This window comes from Drosophila gunungcola, chromosome 3R (assembly GCF_025200985.1).
Source record: "Drosophila gunungcola strain Sukarami chromosome 3R, Dgunungcola_SK_2, whole genome shotgun sequence".
In the NCBI taxonomy this organism is placed as follows: Eukaryota; Metazoa; Arthropoda; class Insecta; order Diptera; family Drosophilidae; genus Drosophila; species Drosophila gunungcola.
In genome coordinates, this window is record NC_069139.1 from 7,394,170 (window position 1) to 7,414,143 (window position 19,974).

The 19,974-nt window shown below is 39.1% G+C and overlaps 2 protein-coding genes across 10 annotated transcripts; one reads left to right on the forward strand and one right to left on the reverse strand.

Moving 5' to 3' along the window:
- Positions 1–23: 23 nt before the first annotated feature.
- LOC128255717 (autophagy-related protein 16) lies at positions 24–8,808 on the forward strand. Of its 8 annotated transcripts, none has more exons than XM_052985419.1 (10): positions 24–359; positions 497–764; positions 1,326–1,488; positions 2,188–2,276; positions 3,199–3,656; positions 3,916–4,058; positions 7,595–7,895; positions 7,956–8,040; positions 8,104–8,247; positions 8,417–8,808. In XM_052985419.1, the coding sequence occupies exons 1-10, from the start codon at positions 260–262 to the stop codon at positions 8,508–8,510; spliced, it is 1,845 nt and encodes a 614-aa protein (XP_052841379.1). In that variant the 5' UTR covers positions 24–259; the 3' UTR covers positions 8,511–8,808. The 8 variants fall into 8 exon arrangements, with proteins under 8 accessions (XP_052841379.1, XP_052841387.1, XP_052841423.1 ...); XM_052985427.1 differs by having other exon boundaries at positions 3,223–3,656; XM_052985463.1 differs by lacking the exons at positions 24–359; positions 497–764; positions 1,326–1,488 and adding an exon at positions 1,554–1,614 and having other exon boundaries at positions 3,223–3,656.
- A 1,588-nt stretch (positions 8,809–10,396) lies between these two features.
- LOC128255690 (uncharacterized) lies at positions 10,397–18,971 on the reverse strand. Of its 2 annotated transcripts, none has more exons than XM_052985396.1 (8): positions 18,825–18,971; positions 14,846–15,239; positions 14,618–14,778; positions 14,356–14,557; positions 13,612–13,863; positions 12,056–12,987; positions 11,256–11,456; positions 10,397–11,122 (listed from the first exon to the last, which is right to left on the reverse strand). In XM_052985396.1, exons 2-8 carry the CDS (start codon positions 15,217–15,219, stop codon positions 11,010–11,012), a joined length of 2,235 nt encoding a protein of 744 aa, XP_052841356.1. In that variant the 5' UTR covers positions 15,220–15,239; positions 18,825–18,971; the 3' UTR covers positions 10,397–11,009. The 2 variants fall into 2 exon arrangements, with proteins under 2 accessions (XP_052841356.1, XP_052841349.1); XM_052985389.1 differs by having other exon boundaries at positions 18,800–18,971.
- Positions 18,972–19,974: the final 1,003 nt, after the last annotated feature.

The following is a 19,974-nucleotide window of genomic DNA, read 5'->3' on the forward strand; positions in this document are numbered from 1 at the left end:
TCGAACAATAAAATTGATTTAGTTCCACCACCAGCTCTATTTGTTGATATGAACAGCTGAATAATAATCATATTTGGTTAAAAACAATTATGCGATTTAACGCAGCCGCCTTATAGCGCCCGTGCCACGCCTACTGCGATGCGATTAGACGACAACGCCAAGGTGTCGCCACGAACCCAGCAACCGAGAGCCCAAGCCAAAAGTCCGGAATCCCGATCACCGAATACCCAGTAAATTCCGGGGAAAACACATTAAAAAGATGTCGACGGAGGAACATGTGTGGCGAGCGCATGTTGTTCGCCGATTACGGGAGCGCAATCGCAAGGAATGCGACAACTTTAAGGAGATCATCGAGCAAAGTAAGAATTCGAATTCGGGTAGCCGGGGCCAGCGGAGCCCCAGTTGCCCCCGCATTGCGCACCAGTTAACCTCCGAATCACCATCATCTCTACTTGCACACATCATCTCATGGTCACATTCTTTAATTGCCTTGCAGACAACCGCCTGATCGACCATGTGGCCCAGCTCAAGGCGGACAACCTGAAGCTCTCCGTGGAAAACGAGCAGCTCCGCAGTGCGGTGTCAACAGGTGGCAGTGGCACTGGCTCCAACGTGGCCATTGCCACCCTGGAGAAGAAGCTGCTCAGCCAGCAGGAGGAGCTCACCGATCTGCACAAGCGCAAGGGCGAGAACTCGCAGATGATTGTGGACCTCAACCAGAAGATGGAGCAGCAGAGGATGATCATTTCCGAGAAGGAGCACAGGTAGCCATCGGGGTTGTTCCGGGTTTCATATTCGCCAGTAAAGTTTAAAAACAAATTTAAATTTGTTAGAGACTTACAGAAACCGAATACTGATAAGGGTTTCAATCCAATAACTTCTTAGAGAGATTTTATGACCGCAAAGGGTCAGTTTAAGTAGTTAGTTTTCCATCTTATTTTTGTTTTTTATGACCAATTTCTTCTCTGTTTAAAGTCATTTTGAAATCGATACAAAAGTATGTCGATTTTTAAAATCACTAAGATAAGAGTTCAGAAACAGAGTAGAGCTTAATCAGATTAAGTTAAAGGTTAAGTTAAAAAGTAGGTAAAACTGTCGATAAGAAATCGAAAAACACTAATTTTGTATAGCTTTCAGGACTTTTTTAATCACGATAGGTTTGATTTTTAAATTTTTCTTTTAAGGATTAATATATAGGTCGCTTTTTAAAAATCCCTAAAATCCCTAATCATATCACAATCATGGCGAATTTGAAATGTGGAACATCATGTGGAAATGTGTGTCAACTCATATTGCTCATAGTCACTAATATATCTATTTTTTAGCCTTGCCGAGCAGCAAACGAATAACAATCGATTGCGGGCTGAAGTGCAACTCCTTCACTCGAGTTTAGAAGAACTTAAGAAACTCAACAACACCATGTTGGATGAGCATACAGCGCTACAATTGGCATTTAGCTCCCTCGAGGATAAATTGAGAGGAGTACAAGTAAGTGGTCCAGTTTATATATATTCTTACACGATCACATCCTCTTTGATTAAGTTGACTTTAAGCAATACACATAAAAAGTAAATTTTTGTAACTGCCAAATTGATATAGTGAAATTAATAATTTGTAAGTTTAATTGTAAGTGTAAGTCAGTCGAAATGCATTAATTAAAAACTGTAGTCATAGACAACGATCTATTAGTGGGGTTTCTTAAAAGTAGGTCAGAGAATAAATAAACTTACACACTTTTGGAATAATAAAACATTTAAAAGTATTAGTGCCAAAACGTTTTCGTGAATATTCGATAACATATAATTTTTACTAGGTAGTTTTCAATGATATTATTCTGGTTATCCATTGATCGTTTATTAGCAAAAATAAATTAAATCTTCAGATTTGTATTTCGAAATTGTGTACAAAATATTTTTATTGGTACTTAACCTGAGGCTTCCGAATCCAATTGAAAAAGTTAATTTGCATGGTATTTGTTTCGTGCATGCCGATAAATATATTGCAGATGGCTCGAATGGTTATGCCTCGAATACACACGGCAAAAGCTTGCTATCTTTTCGAATTCAATCCAGTAGCATATTAGCGTTCGACGGGGAAAACAGCTCACAACGGCGCCAAATATTTGCAAATATTCTAATTATGAAAAAGCGTCTGCTAAAAAGCTTTTCGTTCTCTTGTGATTCACAGGATGAAAATCGACGATTACTGGAACGACTAATGCAATACAAGTCAAAGGATGCCGACAAGTTGAATGAGGAAAACGAAAGCATAATAAGGTACGTTTATTGAGAAAACAACAGCGTTATAACCCTATTATCATGCAAAACATAACGTTTAATATAACTTATCTCTTCGATCATTAATATACATGTATATAAATGCATTTTCGTAACCAGATAAGTGCAGAGATACATACACATAAAATGGTTAATCGCGAGGCTTATCTAATGCTTATAAAAGAGTTTGATAAAAAAATCCATGTAAACTGTTAACAAATACATACAAAATAATCGTTATTTCTACGGATAATGTAGCTTTTTGCTTACATCACATTTTAAAAAGGATAAACGATTTTTTTTTAATAAGTATACAGATGTATTTTGACTACAACTTTTTTTTGTTTAAATCGCCAAAAAGCGCCTTTGTATGCCTTTTAATATCACAAATAAGGGAACAAGAAATTAAGTAATTTACAGGAGAGGTTCGCAAGAATAGAACTCTATAGAGTGTCCTATATATGAATATATAAATATATATATATACATATATGTCCTATATATGAATATAAAATGAAATATGAAAAACAATAATAGTTACTCGAGTTGTTCAGTTGCAGGGCATGCATATTAGTTATTATCCTAATACCCGATTAGAGATTACAGTGTCCATCCACCCGACCGCTGACCACCTAGTTGTGTTAATAAAAGCCACTTTATTGCCCACCCACCAAACGTCATGCAAGCAAGTTAACCAAAAAAAAATGCGGAGCACGGGAACTACCAATACGTAAAGGTTTACGGAATACAACACAAACTGCATGTAATAAATATTTATCAATATTTTTTACTAACACTTTAACAAACGCCAAGGAGTAGAACGGACCATTTAGACGAATATTATCGATTGTGTCATTCATTCTGATTTGCTCCTTTTATTTTGGTTTAATATAAATGTATAACCGTTTTCGAACATATCTAGAAAAAGACTGCCGTCAATTTTCAGGAAACGTTCGGCCAAACTGAAACGTGACCTGGAAGACGCGGTCCGTGAACCCGGCTCGTCCAGCAACACCTCGACATCGCCAGGCGCCGCATCCTTGCAGCGCAACTCCAGTCCCGCCCAGTTCGTTGGCGGTCTCATCGGCGACGAGGACTTCGACGAGGCCACCATTAACGGCGCCATGGAAGCCATAGGTCTCGATGATAATGAATATATTAGCGCTCGTTTTACAGCAGGCGAGGTTTGCGACAACACCCGGGCTTCCATTGACACCCTGAAGGCCACCGGCTATCTGGGCCAGGCCAATCCGACCAAGATCCTTATGAAATTCGAGGCCCACGAAAACGAGTCGCACGCGGTGCGCTGGAGCCCCGTGGAGCGGATGGTGGCCACCGGTGGCGCTGATCGCAAGGTCAAGCTTTGGGATATTGGCAAAAGTAAGTCATTTATCACGCCTTTATCTCTATAGTTATTTTTAAGAAAATTCAGGCAACACAGTGCCTCAATGAGGTATTTTAAGAAAACTATTGCTGTAAGAGTTTAACTAAATATTATTTAGTATGTAAATAGTATTATTAATAGTATTTTCTCATGATTCATTCGTTCAAACTGTTTAAAATGGCAAAAGTGTTATTATTAATAATTTAAAATTAATTAATTATCATAAACTTACTAATTTACAATGTGTACTTTCAGATTCCACTGAACCACGCGCAGTTTTAAGCGGCAGCAGTGCAGGAATCAATTCCGTTGATTTTGATTCAACAGGTGCCTACATATTGGGCACCTCCAACGATTACGGGGCCAGAGTTTGGACGGTGATGGATAATCGCTTAAGAGTAAGTAAAATGTTTATTAATTCATAAAACACGGTGGAAAAGAAATACTGCGAACGAATATTTAGCTAAATTATTAGTCTCCTGAGTTCTGTTTTGTTTAGCACAGCATTTAAATAAATTGAATTTTAGAATGGGGGAAAATGTTTGTTCAGTTTGGTCGACTAGTCTACACGCTAGATAATTTAGGAATAAAACTGTTTGTATATTTGGGTAAAAAAACCACTTTGTTCTCTAAGAATTTAAAAATGAAATATTATTAATTCTGAGTACTGCTCTTAAAACTTGTTTGAAATTATTAGCTAAAATAATTGACTTATTCACTTGAAAACAAGTATTAGCATAGTACATATATATACATAAAAGAAGTAATGAGTTCGTGCTAAACGGACATACTTCGTGCAATTAGTCTTGGCCAGAATGGGCCTAACCATACTTTCCTTTTCTATTGTTGCTTTAAGCAGATTAAAAAAAACCGACTTCTTTGATGCCTTGATTTATAAAGAATTTTCAGCCCTCGTGATATTCTCTTTTTTTCGCCTTTGTTTACTCATGTTGGCTATGTATGTACGTGTATGCACACATTCATACCAATGTCAATGTTTATAAATAAATTTTGCATGTTTGCCGCTTTCTAACTAGGAAAAAAGGCGAAAAGTAAACAAGTCAACATTACAGAGACGCTGATGGCAAACAAAAGTGTTTACTGATATATGTAGTAAATAAAGCACTTTAACTATGATATATGAACCACTATGGTGGTTCAGTCAGTGTTCTAGCTAAGAATGATTGGAGAAATGATTTTATGCCTTGGCTAGGAGGTTATAGATTTCTTTAAAATGGTAAACCGAAATGGGGTTTACTCTGTTCAAAGTTATTTATTGCTTGTACTTAAGCTTTTTTTTATAGACCCATTTTTAAGCTATTAAATAACACGTTTTTTATAGTTTATTGTGTCTTTTGGTCTAATGATACACAATACATTTGAAGGATTTTTTATTAAAACAATTATTACTACTTTGGTTTATTTCAATCAACGAATTTGTTAAGTTTCTAAAAGAAGAGGCATTTAGACCCACTTAAGAACGTTTACTCTGGAGTCTTATCACATGAATCAATTTCAATTGACGGTCATAAATAAGAGTCGTCTATGAAGGCTTTGGGGGGAAACTGGCCAACACATTGGCGGTTGGCCTGAATTGCAGCAGCATAATCTTTCGTAGCCCAAGGTTCATCTCTCGCCTGGTCAGGCCAGATCCGCAACTCCATCCATTTGTGCTGCACATCGTCAGCATGCGAATGAACATACAAGTGCAGTTCTTCCTGCTTCTCGGCCAGCTTCTCGGCCAGCTTCATCCGTGTGATACACCGACTCTTCGCTTCTAACTGGTATTTCTGGATTGACATTTAAACGGTTCTTTTGCGCACAACTGGAAACTGTAACTGAAGAATAGCGCCGTCGAGCTGTGAGCCGTGAGCTTTGAGCTGTGAGCTGTATGCTGCAGCATTAAAATGAGCACACTGACTTGTACGGCCTCTGGCCACAATGCGATCAAACAGTCAACTGATTGCCAAGTTATTATCATTAATACTTGCGCCTTTTTTACTATTCATCCCAAGACCTTTCACACACCCCAAATCGCTACAAATTTATGCGGGAGATTTCACTTTATTCAGAAACACACATCTTTGCTGAGGATTTATTTTTCTTAGCTCAAAACAGCTTGTAAATTTCAAAGCCCTAATAATTTCTCCATTTGTTTACATGGGGAATTTATTTTGTAAACAGTTTACCCCAGGCTGCTTACCAAATGTTTTGAAACTAAAATAAATAAATATTACAATCATTTATTCCGCCCAATAAAAATAATTGGCAACCATAATTAAACATTTCCGTTGCTAGTAAAAAGAATCAATCTTAAGCAAAAGCAATAATAAAATAGCTCAGCTAATGAACAATCGCTGTTCGATTTACTACAATTTTTAAGTCTGGATATAAAAGTAAATTGGCTACCTAACAATTTGAATTTTTTATTGAATTAAGAAATTATTTTCTTTAGGGTCGCATACTAAAGCGAATGCAATAACTAAAGAGCATAAAAATAATTTACTTTATTACCAATCGTGGCTCGAATCACATTAAAACTTTTTAGATAGATATAAAAGTAAATTGGCTTTTTGTGAGGCTTATTGATTAATTGATTTTTATAGTGGCTCTCAGGTGTGATTGTTATTTATCCTCCTGTCATATTAGGCCTCTGTAACTTGTCATCCGTTAAAAAAAATGGTTTTCCTAATTTATGGCTCTCAAAAAGAGGACATTTCCTACCACGCAAGCATTCCGACAAAATGCGGATTGGTTTGCAGAATTTCAAACCCACCGGTTTTGTGGACAACACGTTTTCGTAGCCAAATAAACCGCAGGTTTGTCCAAGATTAGACTGTTTAAGAGAACACTTCCATCCATGTTATTAGTTAGAAACCGGCCTCTTGGCTGAAGCCGCTCTTCTCACGTTTATCACACACTCTTCTATCAAACTCTCCAACTCTCCGCTCTCGAATTCTCCACTTTGAGGTGGCTCCAGTCAAACATGTTTGAGCCATCACGGCTACCAGTGGTCTGCGCTTCGTTTCAAGCCACAGTGCGCTGCGCGTACATTGACCGTTCGACTTGACCGGTTGCCGGTTGAAGATCGCATTTAGAGGCTCTTTAATTAAGAGAAACAGAACCGAGCCTTTTACCCCAAACCCCAAACCCCATGGCTCATGTCTATATAGACAGACCACTCGGAACGGCTTTAAATTAGCAATTAGTAAAAGACTTTTATTATTTGTTTAATAGGTTAAACAGCATTCCCTTTTTGCAGATTTATTGTTATAGTTACTTAACTTTACTCCTATTTTTTAAGGCTCGCTAGCTGGTCTACTAGCTTAATGTAACTACCACCGACCGATTCCCCCGAAATCTTATAAATCAACAATCCCCAGGGAAGACATTTTTATCTTATCTAGTTTCTTGTTTCAACAATTAAGCATCTGCTTGGAAAGATAAATACTCGAGACTTTACAGTTCCCAGTTTAAGCGAGAATCCACGCTTTAGAGTGTCAATGACTTTAATTCATAAACGAGCATATAATAGAGTGTGTAGCTCTGGATTGGGCTCCAAAATATGTCCCACCATGCGACGACCTATGTCAATGAATTCTCTGCGGCAGTTATGCCTGGTGTTTAAGATCCTTGTTTATAACGCGGTAATTAAATGTGCACAGTCTCTTTGGACACTTTTTAATTGCACGACGTTCTGGTGAAAGATACTTAGCTCGAGAAATTAGCCGGTTTCTAATGGAGGCTACATATGCGATGCCAGAAAAGGTGTTGGCGGTCGTCGGTCCTCAGCCCCAAGTAGCTATTGTTAGTCTTTTTGTTTTCCTACGCTACCCACTAAGATGCTGTGTCGAGATCGTTGTGAAACGATGTCTGCCCTATAACGTACATAAATCCGCGCTAACTGTATGCCTTGAATTCTTGCCCATTGAAGCACACGCTGACGGGTCACAGTGGCAAAGTGATGGCCGCCAAATATGTCCAAGAGCCCATTAAAGTGGTGACCGGAAGCCATGACCGCACTTTGAAGATATGGGATTTGCGCAGCATCGCCTGCATAGAGACGAAATTCGCCGGATCTAGTTGCAATGATCTCGTGACCACCGACAGCCTGGGTTCAACGATTATCAGCGGGCACTACGACAAGAAGATCCGCTTCTGGGATATACGTACCGAAAAGCAAGCAGATGATGTCCTAATGCCGGCCAAAATCACCTCTTTGGATTTGTCAAAGGGCAAGTTACCTAATTTTTGGAAATTCTACTTTCCACTTTTATAACATATCAGTTCAACAGATTGCAATTACCTCATATGCTCTGTAAGAGACGATACTATTAAATTATTAGATTTACGCAAAAATCAAGTTATATCCACGTTTACGTAAGTCTATGCATTCGTCTGCTCAAAAATCAACGAAATAATGTCATACTTTACTTGAAACAGAAACGAACATTTTAAAATCAGCTGTGATTTTGCTCGGGCTTCGTTCAACTCGAGCGGCTTGAAGATTGCCTGTGGATCAGCGGATGGCGCCATATACATTTGGAATGTGAATGGTTTCCTAGAAGCCACTCTCAAGGGTCACAGGTGGGTCGTAAAAACTTAATTGTAGGGCGCTTCCCCAAGAGGAAGTACCTGTTTATGGCTTTGTTCATTCCACATCCTTAAATTCGTAATGCTATTAATGCTATTTTTGCCCATGGCATTACCTTTTTAACGTCCTTAAATTAAGGCTGGCCTTGCTTTTAATCCACAGCACGGCGGTAAATGCGGTCAGTTGGAGCCCAAACAACAATTTGCTGGCTTCCGTTGGAAAGAACAAACGATGCACCATCTATTCGGAATCATAACCCAAAGTGTTAGTGTTGCCATAAACGTCAGTCAGTTCCATTTCACTGAAACGCTTATAGTCAGATCTGTAATCAATAACACGGCCATGCGGAGTCTGCTGTACATAGTAAATTCGGTTGGCGAATGGACAAGGTAAACCCCGTGCCGACTGTTTTAATAATTTTACTTGATTATTTTATTTATACTTGAAACGGATATAGTATACAAATTATATCAATTCACATATTAATCTAAGTACATGTTTTCCTATTGTAAAAATAAAGTGTATACATATATATTGGGTTGCATATACGGCCAGTCTTACAGGAAATTGGTATTTCAACTTAATATTTTCAGAGCAGCGAAATGAAATTTATGTATTTGAATAGAAATTAAATTGTGGCACCTATAAATAATACAGAACGGCCTTCAGTCTTTAGGTAAAAAGAAAACCAGTTACCTTTTGCGACATCTTATTATGTGCTTCTTTTCTCTTACCAACACCTGTGGTTTCTTAGCCATAAATATGTGCACGCCGATTTAAGACAATAAAGCTCAGCCAGCAAAACTTCTTATGCATCCTTCGAACGTGATGCATTTTAATTTCTGCATATGTGATCAATTCTTAGCACGAATGCTGTGCTGAACTGTTGCTATTGTTGTTGCTTTTGCTTGTGCTTGTGCTTGTGCTTTTGCTGTGCCATTGGCGGTGAACACACATCCAATTATTTCGTGTGCTGACGGAGCACAATCGACACTGGGAATCTCTAATTGAGCGAGGAAAATAACCACAGCACGGCACCATCATTACAAATCTAACGTACATTCATTTTTATCGCCTTGCATGCATGCTTTAATTAAGAATCTTTTCAGATTATGCCTCAAAAAACAACTACAATTTAGAGTTAAGTACCGCCAGCGATCTAAAATCTTTAGGCGCTGCTCTTAAGTACTCTTGTACTCGAACTCGTACTAGTACTGGTACTGGTACTAGTAATGGTAGCACTTGAAGTAGTGTCGTTGAAGGCGCATTGCTAAGTAAATTAATTGAGAGGAATCCAGTCGGAGTTGCAGTCATCTAGAGGAGTAGAGTGACGGCCAGAGGATTGGACAGGACAGGAGTCACTTTCCCGTATGCAAGAGCGTTCCTCGAGCAGATAAAGATACAAATCTGCACGAAGCCTGTTTCCTGTTGTGCTGAGGGTGCATTTATTTGCATGATTCACACAAGCGCTGCTGCTAACGATACTTATACAGCTGCTAGATCTTCGTACAGGTGTACGCCATCACCATCACCATCACCATACACTCCATACACCATACTCCAAACTCCAAACTGCAAACTCCAAACTGCAAACTCCACACTGCAAACTCTAAACTCCATAATGAAGATGAAACGTCGAGTCGCTGGGAAAACTTACGAAAACAAGCACGACATTTGGACCTTTCTGCCTTTCAGCCTCTCTGCCCACATCGAAAAGTGAATCGCTGCCTTCCCTTCCTCATTTTTGTGGCTTGGGATTGGGATTCGGATTCTGGCGATGGCGAGTGTGTCGTGCATTTTGGGCGACTCTAAGTGAGTGATGTTCCTGGAAGCCCTCGAGTCGCTTTTTACAGTTGGATGCATTTAAAGTTTTATTGAAGTATAAATAATAATTCGCAGGTGTCTGCATTGCAACTCCAGTTCGCACAATTTGTTATGCGTGGGTAAAAGTCTGAGTGCCTAAGACTTTTGTTCAACCATTCCCATACATATGATGCTCCAAATGCAAGGAATAATAATTATAGTTAATTAGAATTATTAGAAAGTTTATTTCCATACATGAAAACCCAGTGAAATAGTTTTAGAAATTTGTTTATTATTTTCTCTAAGCCCGCCCAAAAATAAGCACACACACACACGGTATAAAATTCATTAAAAGTCTTAATGTTTAATAATAATAAAATGAGTTTCGTTCCATAAAATTAAAGGGGTCCAATGCAAACATTAAACTGAACATTGATATGTAATAAATTATAGAGCTTAACTAAACTAAGTCGCATTCGATACAGATGGTAGGGTGTTAATTCGAAAAAAGTAAATGTAATATGCATTAGTTTTTACAAATGTCAACCACTCAACTTCCGGAGTCACAAAAGAAGTTCAAGGCAGTTATAAGGATCGAACTTCCTTTGCAAGTAGGGAATCTGTCTGAAGAATACACAAACCTAACACGATCGAGTGTTGTTTCAAAACGCCATGGCTGCAATGCAAACAATCTGAATTGTGAATTCTGAATTCTGAATTCCACCGAACGAACAAGACACATATAATTTCATTTTCTCTAAAATCGTGCACTGACTAGATAAGGCAAATAGCGGATGTTGTATCAGGACGACGGGTATTCGTATTCGTATTCGTATTCGTAGCTAATCGTAGTAAATTAGCATAACATTGCGTAAATATTGATTGCACCGTTTGAAGCTTAGACGTTATGTGTTAATATATATAGAATATGCGATTCTGTTTCTGTTTCTATTTAGTAAGAATGCTGATACGGCTGCAGTTTCTGACGACGTTGGTAGCAGTAGGTCCAGATCGCGATCACTGCCAACTGAGTTAGCAGGAAAATAGTGGCAGCCGTAATAAGACCTAATGACAAAAATAAATAAAAAATAGAACGAATGGAATTGTCAGTAATATGTTAGGTTATTATTCAGGTATTTTTTCTAGCTGGCAAAGTGGTTCTTTTAAAAGTTTCTTTCGATCGTAAAAGTGTACTTACCAATAGCGTTAACGCAAAATCCATGCCCCTCCTCGTTGGCTTTAAACGTGGTTTCATTTCCGTCATAATAATCGCCGCTTTCTTGCTTATCTTGCTTAAATCCGAATTTGTCAGTGATCTGAATGGATTGAACCAGCAGCATGTCGCTGGGAGCGGACTTCTTTGAAGTGTCTATATCGCGACGTGGTCTTGGATGATCATCTATTCGAGAACACGAAATATTTGGAGGCAAAGAGAAAAGTTTTAATATATTTTGGTCATCAATTAAATGATACTTTATCCAGCCTTTTCTAAGGATGATATATATTAAATATTTAAAAGGAAAAGAAGGAAAATGTTTGTCTTTTAACATAAAGAAATATTTAGATACAAAGAGATCTTTTGGTCATCAATTTTATGATATTTTCATTAATAAAAGCCTTATTTGGCCTACTGTAAGGATGATACATATTAAATATTTAAAATATAAAAAAAACATAAATAAATATTTAGTTGAAAAGTTTGAATATCTTTTGGTCACACATTTTATGATTTATTCATCTAGCCTTTTCTAAGCATGATATTTTGTTTAGAAAAAATAATAAATAATAAAAATAATAAATTAAATGGAGGGTAAAAACAATTTGTAATCTTTGAACATAAAAAACATTTAAATGCAAAGAGAAAAGTTGTAATACATTTTGGTCATAAATTTTATGATTTTTTTAAGTAAAAGTTAAAAGGAGGTTATGGAAAAATGTTTTCTATAAACAACAAGAATTTCATGCATCTCTGTAGAAACTTTTTAGATATCAACTTACCTGTGGTGTTTAGCGATCGGCGTTTTCGGCCATAGGACAAGAGGGACCTGAACTCGCCACTGGTATCCTCCTGTTCGCACTGGACGGGCTCACAGCTGGGCATGCATGGCGTAACCAGGGCTCTGAACTGGACCACCTCGCTCGAGGGGAACTTGAAGGCATCGAAGTTGGAGAGGAGCATCTTGCCGGAAACCGAGCCCTTGTAAATTGGCCCCATTATAAAGTGGTCGGTGGGGCAGCCATTTGAATCAATTAAGGTAATTTCCGAGTTATCCACGCCATCCATGGCCACCAACTCCCGGATGAAGATCTCGTAGGGGCTCTGCTCGTCGACAATCTCGAACTTGAGCGCCAGTGGGTCGCCAACCTCGGCGGAGCGCATCATATCGGAGCCATCCCGTGAGGTGATCCGCATGATGACGTTGGGTGACTCCACAATTACCTCCTCGGATAGTGCCGGCATGATGTCCCCACGCACGTCCAGGTCCACGCCATTGCTCACCGACTTGTTGGCCAGGTCGTACTGACAGGCCAAGGCCAAGCCCAAGTCAGAGGATGTCACAATCATGTCGTGGTGCTGGATAATTATATCGTTCACATAGCGGCCGGCCGTGCTCTGCCGCACATTGCACTCCAGATCGTGATAGTTCATCCGCAGCTCAAAGTCCAGGGCACTCTTCACATCCACCGAGCAGGACTTGGGCGATCCCTTGGCGTACACCTTGCCGCTGAAGAGCTTGGAGGTGCGGATACGTGCCAGCATATCGCCACCGCCGCACTCGATGGTGACGTTGTAGCAGGAAGTCAGCTCATAGGTCGACGCCTCGGGAACCTCCAAGAAGGGTTCCTGCACATCCGCCAAAGTGGCACGACTGTGATGGGACAGTCTGCAGACCATATCCCCCGTGTCATTGTAGTCGTACGAGTGGCACCTTAAAAGAAATTATCGAATATACAAATAGGCAAGGCTTATATGATCTTACAATAAAATAACACAAGAATTGAATTCGGGCAAGTCGAAGTTTATATACCCTATTACACATATTAAATATTATGCAAAGCGACTACATTTTTATTTTATGCTTACATTAAACTTGCATATCATTTATTTAAAAAAAAAATACTTTTGCTGTATGTCGTAGAACATTCGTATAAATTGAAAAACCTCAAAGTTTTATTTTTATATTTAATTTTTGATTGTTTTATGGAAGCTATATGATATAGTCGACCGATCCGGCCCGTTTCGACTCATGCAGATAGTGTTAAAACTGAGAGACAAAGAGATTAGACAAACGGACAGGCGAACGGACAAACGGACATGGCTAGATCGACTCCCCTAGAGATGCTGATCAAGAATACATATAATTTATAGGGAAGAGGAGACATTTCATACCCTATAAATGAAATATATTAGTGATCAGCTTTTGGCTGAAACTATAGTACCTCTGCATACCCTTAACCAAAAGAAGCAATAATTGGCATCACATACCAATTAATGCATTAAATTTTGTTGTCTAAGTTTATAGTTATATTGATTAGTAAGAAATGCTACTCACCTATAGGGCGAATTGAGGCACAGCTCCCGGCACTCATCAATACTGCTGACTTCTTGATAAACAGAGTCCACCGTCTTTAGAATGCGACCACGCAGACGTTTGAATTCGCACAGCTTATTGGGTTCATCGACACAGTGATTTTCAAGGTAATCGGACCCTTCGCTCGCCTGGAAGGCACTGGAGCCGGCTAACGTTAAGCGATCCAGCTCACTTAGCTCGCAGGCTCCAGAGACACGATCATAGTTGGCAGATCTATGTGGGACATAAAAGGAGAATATAAAAGGGATCAGTTTAATTGGCACTCAGCCTTGCAGGTGTAAGGATGGAATAAATAGTGAGGTTCTTAAATTAATTACCAACGGGGCGGTGCGGGCGAAAACTAATAAATAACACAGGAACGCAATATTTAACTCTTAGATATCCAGAAAAATAAAAATTGTTTCCATTAAATGTATATTTTTGTAAGAAAAACACAGAAATTTTAATTTTGAAGCTTTTTTTTTAATAATACGTTGGTGTATTGGGAGTATGTTTTAGCAAAAATCAAATGGGTTAAGAGAATTTTATATGGGCTACATAATTATTTTGTATTCCCAGCTGTAGGGTATTCAATTACCACTTAAGTTTATATGTGACCTGAGTAAAGGGGCACCCAAATATAATGACATTTTTGGATGGTAATTTATTCGACTATCGAAACAGATAGAACATTTCGCACTGTAGCACTGAAAAGTGAGCTCTTACCTGCATGTGAATTCGGTTTCGCTTAGGCAAAGTTCAAAGCACTCGCGTCTTGACGCCACCGACACGGTACGCTTAACTTCCGTCTTGAGCTTATAGTTTTGCACACGATCGACATACCAGGCTCGCGAACAGGGCTTCACGGAGAGGCATGATTTTTGGGCATAGATAGTGAATACGGGGAACTGCGACTTGGTTAGGGCACCTTTTGTAACGATTGCGATTAAAATGTGAGGTAGTTTGTTTAGCGTCGTAAGTAGCTTACCCGGTAATTGATCGGCATGTGCTGAAAAGAGCACACAAAGCCCGGTCTCATAGTTGACTGACTGGCAAGTTTTGTTCTTCCTACAGGTGTCTAGGCAATCGGTGAGCATTAGAGTGCCCGGCTGGGAGTCCATCAGTTTCTCGGGAGCCGAGAAGACATATCTGCCGAAGGGCTTATTGAATGCTTTCCCACTCATAAGCGATCACTATCACTATCACTATCACTTACCCTGTTACAATTTCAAAGCCCACAAGCTCAGGATTGCAATCGATTGGCGCATTATCATAGTAGATGCCATCCTCCTCGGAACCCAAGGGGCTGGACGAATCCGAACTGGCCGACAAGTCGAAGTTTGAATTGCGCGTCTCGACTGTTTCTATGGGCTTCTCAGTCTTATTGATCTCGGTGGGATTCTCCTTCAAACTGGGCACTTCTGTCTGGGTCTCAATCTCATCGGAGGCAATAATCTTACTGGCATTCGGAAGTGCTGCGGTCACAGATTCCACAGCTTGTCTTCGGATGCGCAAATGCTCCTTGGCCGTGGCCACACTGTATAGCATCAAGGCTAGGAAAAGGTGTCTTAAAAGGTTGATCTTGGCCATCTTTATAGTATCACTGGGGCCTGTAAAAGAAGTAATTCGTTTATAAGCTTAAATAACGCCAAACAAAACCCAAAGAGTATCAATTAGAGAATGTATTTTATATTTTTAAAACAATTTCATCTTAGAAATGTTATCAATTTCATATTGAAATCTCTTATAATACGTTAAAAAGTTCTTACTATTTTGTAATACCCAATAAAAATAAAAATTACCCTGTATCAATAATAGAGTGGGTATTTAATTTTATAAGGACGTAATCGTAAAGTTAATCGCAAGACTTTATTTATAGAGCGCGGTAAATTGACTACGCAGGTACTGTCTCAATCTTTTCAAATTAATTTGTTTGCCATAAGGCGTAACGTAAATTATGAAGTCCCTGGGGAAAGACGATAAAACGGAAAACAATATCACGGGCAGTAACTCCGTTGGAGGAAACCGAGCTCACGTCGATGACCCCGTGCAACCATTCACCACTATTCGCTTGGATGTTTCTGGTTCGCTGGGCTAAACTCTTGCGCAACTGCCAAGTTAATGGGCATCGCTTATGATTGACGGTTGCGCTGGAAAAGACTATCAAGGGGTCATGAGCTCTAATTTTTCGCCCAACTCTAACCAAGTACCATGTAGAACTCGTTTGGCGCGGGCAGTGCTTCTCCGCCTTTTATCCAGAATCCAAACGGCATGGCAAACAATTTGTAAAATTAATAATACAAATACTTGATTCGGGACAACAATTCAATTATAGAAACGAATATTATTGGATTTTTGAGCAAGGTAGGTAATTGCTATCGGCGAATATCTCGTTAGGAACCCACTTGAAGCATGACTGATTAACATTGTAACTGTATTTCAATAGATTACACATACATATATTCAGAGACGGACTTATTAAGTTCAACCGTTATTCCATATGAATTCTCATGAATAGCCATGTGTGCAGAAAACAACAAAAATTGGTAGGTAATACATAGATACTGGGATGGGTACGTAGGTAGGTCCAACGGTAGGTAGGTAGGTGTTGTATAAGAAACGCATGGCTGCACCAGACGCACCAGACACACTAATCCGCTGCGGCGACGTCTCGAGTTCTACCCAAAAACCGATCTCTTCTACTATATCATAAGATGGTACATGGTAGATGGTGGATGGTGGATGGTGGTAGATGGCATACACACATTGGCCATGCCATACCGTTAATATGTATGATTCATAAACCCTGCATCGGTCAAAACGAGCCGTAACTTAATTAGAGATAAAATGCTTGAAAGACTTTTGAATCTATGTTTGTTTTCCCCTCCACATTTGATTCTTGCTTTGGGAATGGCTTTTGAATGTATGAAAAATGTCGAGGTCTGGTGCACATGATCATATGCCAGCACCAGCAGCAGAACCATCACCATCACCATCGCCAGCACCAGCAATGCCATGTAAAGAATGGCCACTCAGGAAGCTGCATTATAACGAGTCCATGACCATGTTATTGTACAAAAATCTTGTAGAAAGCGGCAGAAGAATTGGGTCAATGATTATCGTCAAAAAGTTGTTTTGCCGAGCATAGACATATGTATTGGGTTGCTGCTGCGCCCGCAGCGATCAGGTTGAACCCAGAGCCAAAGCCAAAGACAAAGCCAAAGTCAAACCGAAACCCAAACCCAAACCCAACCCCAAACCCAAACCCACAGCGAAAACCAAAAAACACAACCGGTATGGACACCCGAAGGAAATAGCACCGCCTAACTGTGTCGCTGATCACAATCGATTAGTGCGAGCAGTCGTTTATTGCCTAAATTACTGTTAAATGATGGTCTTTTTTTGGGGCCAAGAATTCCGGATTCCATAAAAACGTTTACATACCTCAAATAGTTGGCATGTTGGGAAAACAAATGTGTAAAAGATGGTTTTTTGTACACACATCACACGCATGAGTATAAAAAGAGTTGCTAAGTACTAAAGAACATCTAGCTTATTATTTCCATCTAATACCTTTGAAAATATATCACATATATTTTCTGTATAAATAAGATTTTTATCGGGACTAAGACCTCAAATTTCAGAAGTTGGAAGTTTTCTTTTCGAGTTTTATTAACTTATGAAAGCTTTTTAATTAAGATTTCAAAGTTCAGTAATTGGAACAGAAATTTTGTGTACAAAAAATGTTCCTTTTCAAGTTTATTTAGTTATCTTCAAAACTACTGTTGTAATAAGCTTATTTGGCAATTTTAATTTAACCCAAAAGGATAATAAATAAAAAAAAGAATATAAAAATATCATTATTATTATTCAAATTTAACTCAATAAGGATAATGAAAATGAGAATGAAATGAAGATTAAATTCATATATTTAAGACTCGCTTTTAATATGAAAATACTTCTCTATTTTTGTGCACGCGACATCTGGAACGGTTTTAGTCAATAAAGTGCTTTGAAAATATGCACGACAGTAAACAATCGATCAATCAATCGATCAGATAAACACATCACAATATAGATTTTGGGATCACTGTTTCGGCCAATCAGCACTTGTTAACTGTTTAGCACTTTCGAACTTTTTCTTTTATCTTACTAGGTTTTATGGCTCTTTTAGCCTTAATAGCTCTTTTTTATTTCCAAAAGCGACTACACCCATTCTGACCGACTTCAATTCCATTCACATTCAGCCTATTTCCAGATGCATGATGTAATTAAAAGATCTACCAGCCAGCCAGCCGAAAAGTCAATAGAAATCCGAATTTCAAGAAAAACGCCGCCGCCAAAAAAAAAACTTTCACCATTCTGAATGTGTTAATGACTTCATTTCTTCGGTCGCTTAAATGTTGCTTTATTTAACGGTAGATATCACACTGTTAAGTCAATTTCCAATTTGGCAAAATTTTGAATATGCTCAATTACAGATTCGTGGGATAATCGAGCGCCTAACGAACTACTACTGTGTTAATGTCCAGCATTTAGGTTCTTATGGTGTTTTTTTTTTTTTTTTTGCCATTTCCGCCTATTAGTCTATTAGTCTTGCATAAATTGTGTGAAATATTTGCTCCATTATGGCCAAGAAGACCCTACCAAGTCAGCCATTCCAAAACGGACGTCCTAATGCTCGCTAATGTTTTGACGGAAGCTGCAGACTACGTCTGTGGTGTCTTGAAGAGCAAAACGTGGAATGGATTGGAATGCAATGGTGGGACTTTTGCATTTTACACAATTTTTTCTCGTTTCGTGTGTTTTTGCACCAGCAGCAGCAGCAGAAGCAGCAGCAGCAGAAGTCTTTTTTTTTTTCCTTCATTCTTGCAGTTCACTTATTCAGAATGATTGTCCCCGGTTTTTCAATGCTGGCCAAAGTCATCCGTCAGCTTGATCACTGCCGTTTAAATAAACCGGTTAACATTTTTTGTTCAGATTTTTCTTAGTTATTCTGCAGTTAGTGCAGCGGTTCGATTTGTGGTTAAAAACTAAGCGAATTATTATGTATCTGTTCCCGCAATCAACTAATGCCGCCTATCAACTAATGCCAAATGATGGGGCATTTCGTTAATATTTAAAACTTAAACTTGCCCCTGGCATTGTAGTTTTGCCGAACAACAATTACCTAATTAAGAAAGTTTTTTTTTTACCGCCTATCCCGAGAATTTCAGCTTAGTCACACTGAAACAAAACACTTTCGCAGCCCAAGAAACACACTGTTCACACACTCTGGGGGACAAAGGAAACGCCGAACTTGACCATTCGATGGTCGCCGCAGAACTGAAGTCTTCAATGCCGCCGAGTGACTTGTTATAAAAATTAGATAAAGAAGTTCTGTAGAAGGAGAAGGCGGAAAAGAGAGGGAGAGAGAGAGAGTCTGAGTCTGGAATTCTTACAAAAGAAAGTCTTGGGGCTATGGATGCTCTGAGCCGAGAGAATCTCAAACAAAAAGAAATTGTTAGCATGGTAAATACTCGTCGTAGTCGTTGTCGTATCACCTGCACAAGATCTCTCCACAGCGAACTCAAACTTGTTCGGGATGCAACCACCTTGAGACGCGGGGAGTAATTGCGGTCAACGATCGAGAACAATGTGCACCTGTCTCCGCTCTTTCGGCTCCACGCTCTTTGCCTGTTAACAACATTCAGGTACTCCACTTGGAGAGTTGCCTCTAATCATTTTCTTATTGGACTGTTAACGCCTTGGGCCCACAGAAATAAACCTAGGCGTAATAATGGGTTTTGGCTTATAACTGTCGCTTGCGTTTTTATTATTCTTCACTTTCACTAATGAGCTACACGTGAAATCGTTTGCTGCCCATTTTCTCTTATTCTAGCCATGTGGCTTAATCGGCTTAAGTTAAATCTACCATAACATTTTGTGTGGGCTTAGGTTTCGGCGTTTACTTTTACTCAATTTCAGATCCCATCCTACGGCCACGAACACAAACAGAGATCAATGATATCTGCCGATCTTGAATAGCCCACTTTTATTGGCAAAGACAGTCCGTGTGGTGCGCAAAGATCCAGCGCTTTCAGTGTGTTTGGTATGTAAATCTAGAATGGCCCATCAAACGGTGTTTGATTTCCAAATTTATGGGTCAAGCCAATGCAAATCAGTTTTCGAGTCCGTTCTTCAAGAAACGGGTCGTGCTTTGATAACAAATTGGGCAAACAATAAATGTGTGGAGACCAAATTTGGCCATTAATGCCATTCAGATGATATAGCCGCAAATGTGTCAAAATAGAGGCGAAGTAGACCGACGAAGAAAGCCCCATATAATTTTACCGGTTATGCGAT

What these genes read in the sequence shown, in the direction of transcription:
- LOC128255717 (XM_052985419.1), top strand. Translation starts at nt 260, where the DNA reads ATGTCGACGGAGGAACATGTGTGGCGAGCGCATGTTGTTCGCCGATTA. An exon ending in GCTTTGGGATATTGGCAAAA is followed by an intron (nt 3,657 to 3,915) that starts GTAAGTCATTTA and finishes GTGTACTTTCAG; the next exon opens with ATTCCACTGAACCACGCGCA. An exon ending in CAAGTTATATCCACGTTTAC is followed by an intron (nt 8,041 to 8,103) that starts GTAAGTCTATGC and finishes TACTTGAAACAG; the next exon opens with AAACGAACATTTTAAAATCA.
- LOC128255690 (XM_052985396.1), bottom strand. Translation starts at nt 15,219, where the DNA reads ATGGCCAAGATCAACCTTTTAAGACACCTTTTCCTAGCCTTGATGCTA. An exon ending in ACATGCCGATCAATTACCGG is followed by an intron (nt 14,558 to 14,617) that starts GTAAGCTACTTA and finishes TCGTTACAAAAG; the next exon opens with GTGCCCTAACCAAGTCGCAG. An exon ending in ATTTTGCGTTAACGCTATTG is followed by an intron (nt 11,123 to 11,255) that starts GTAAGTACACTT and finishes TTTTGTCATTAG; the next exon opens with GTCTTATTACGGCTGCCACT.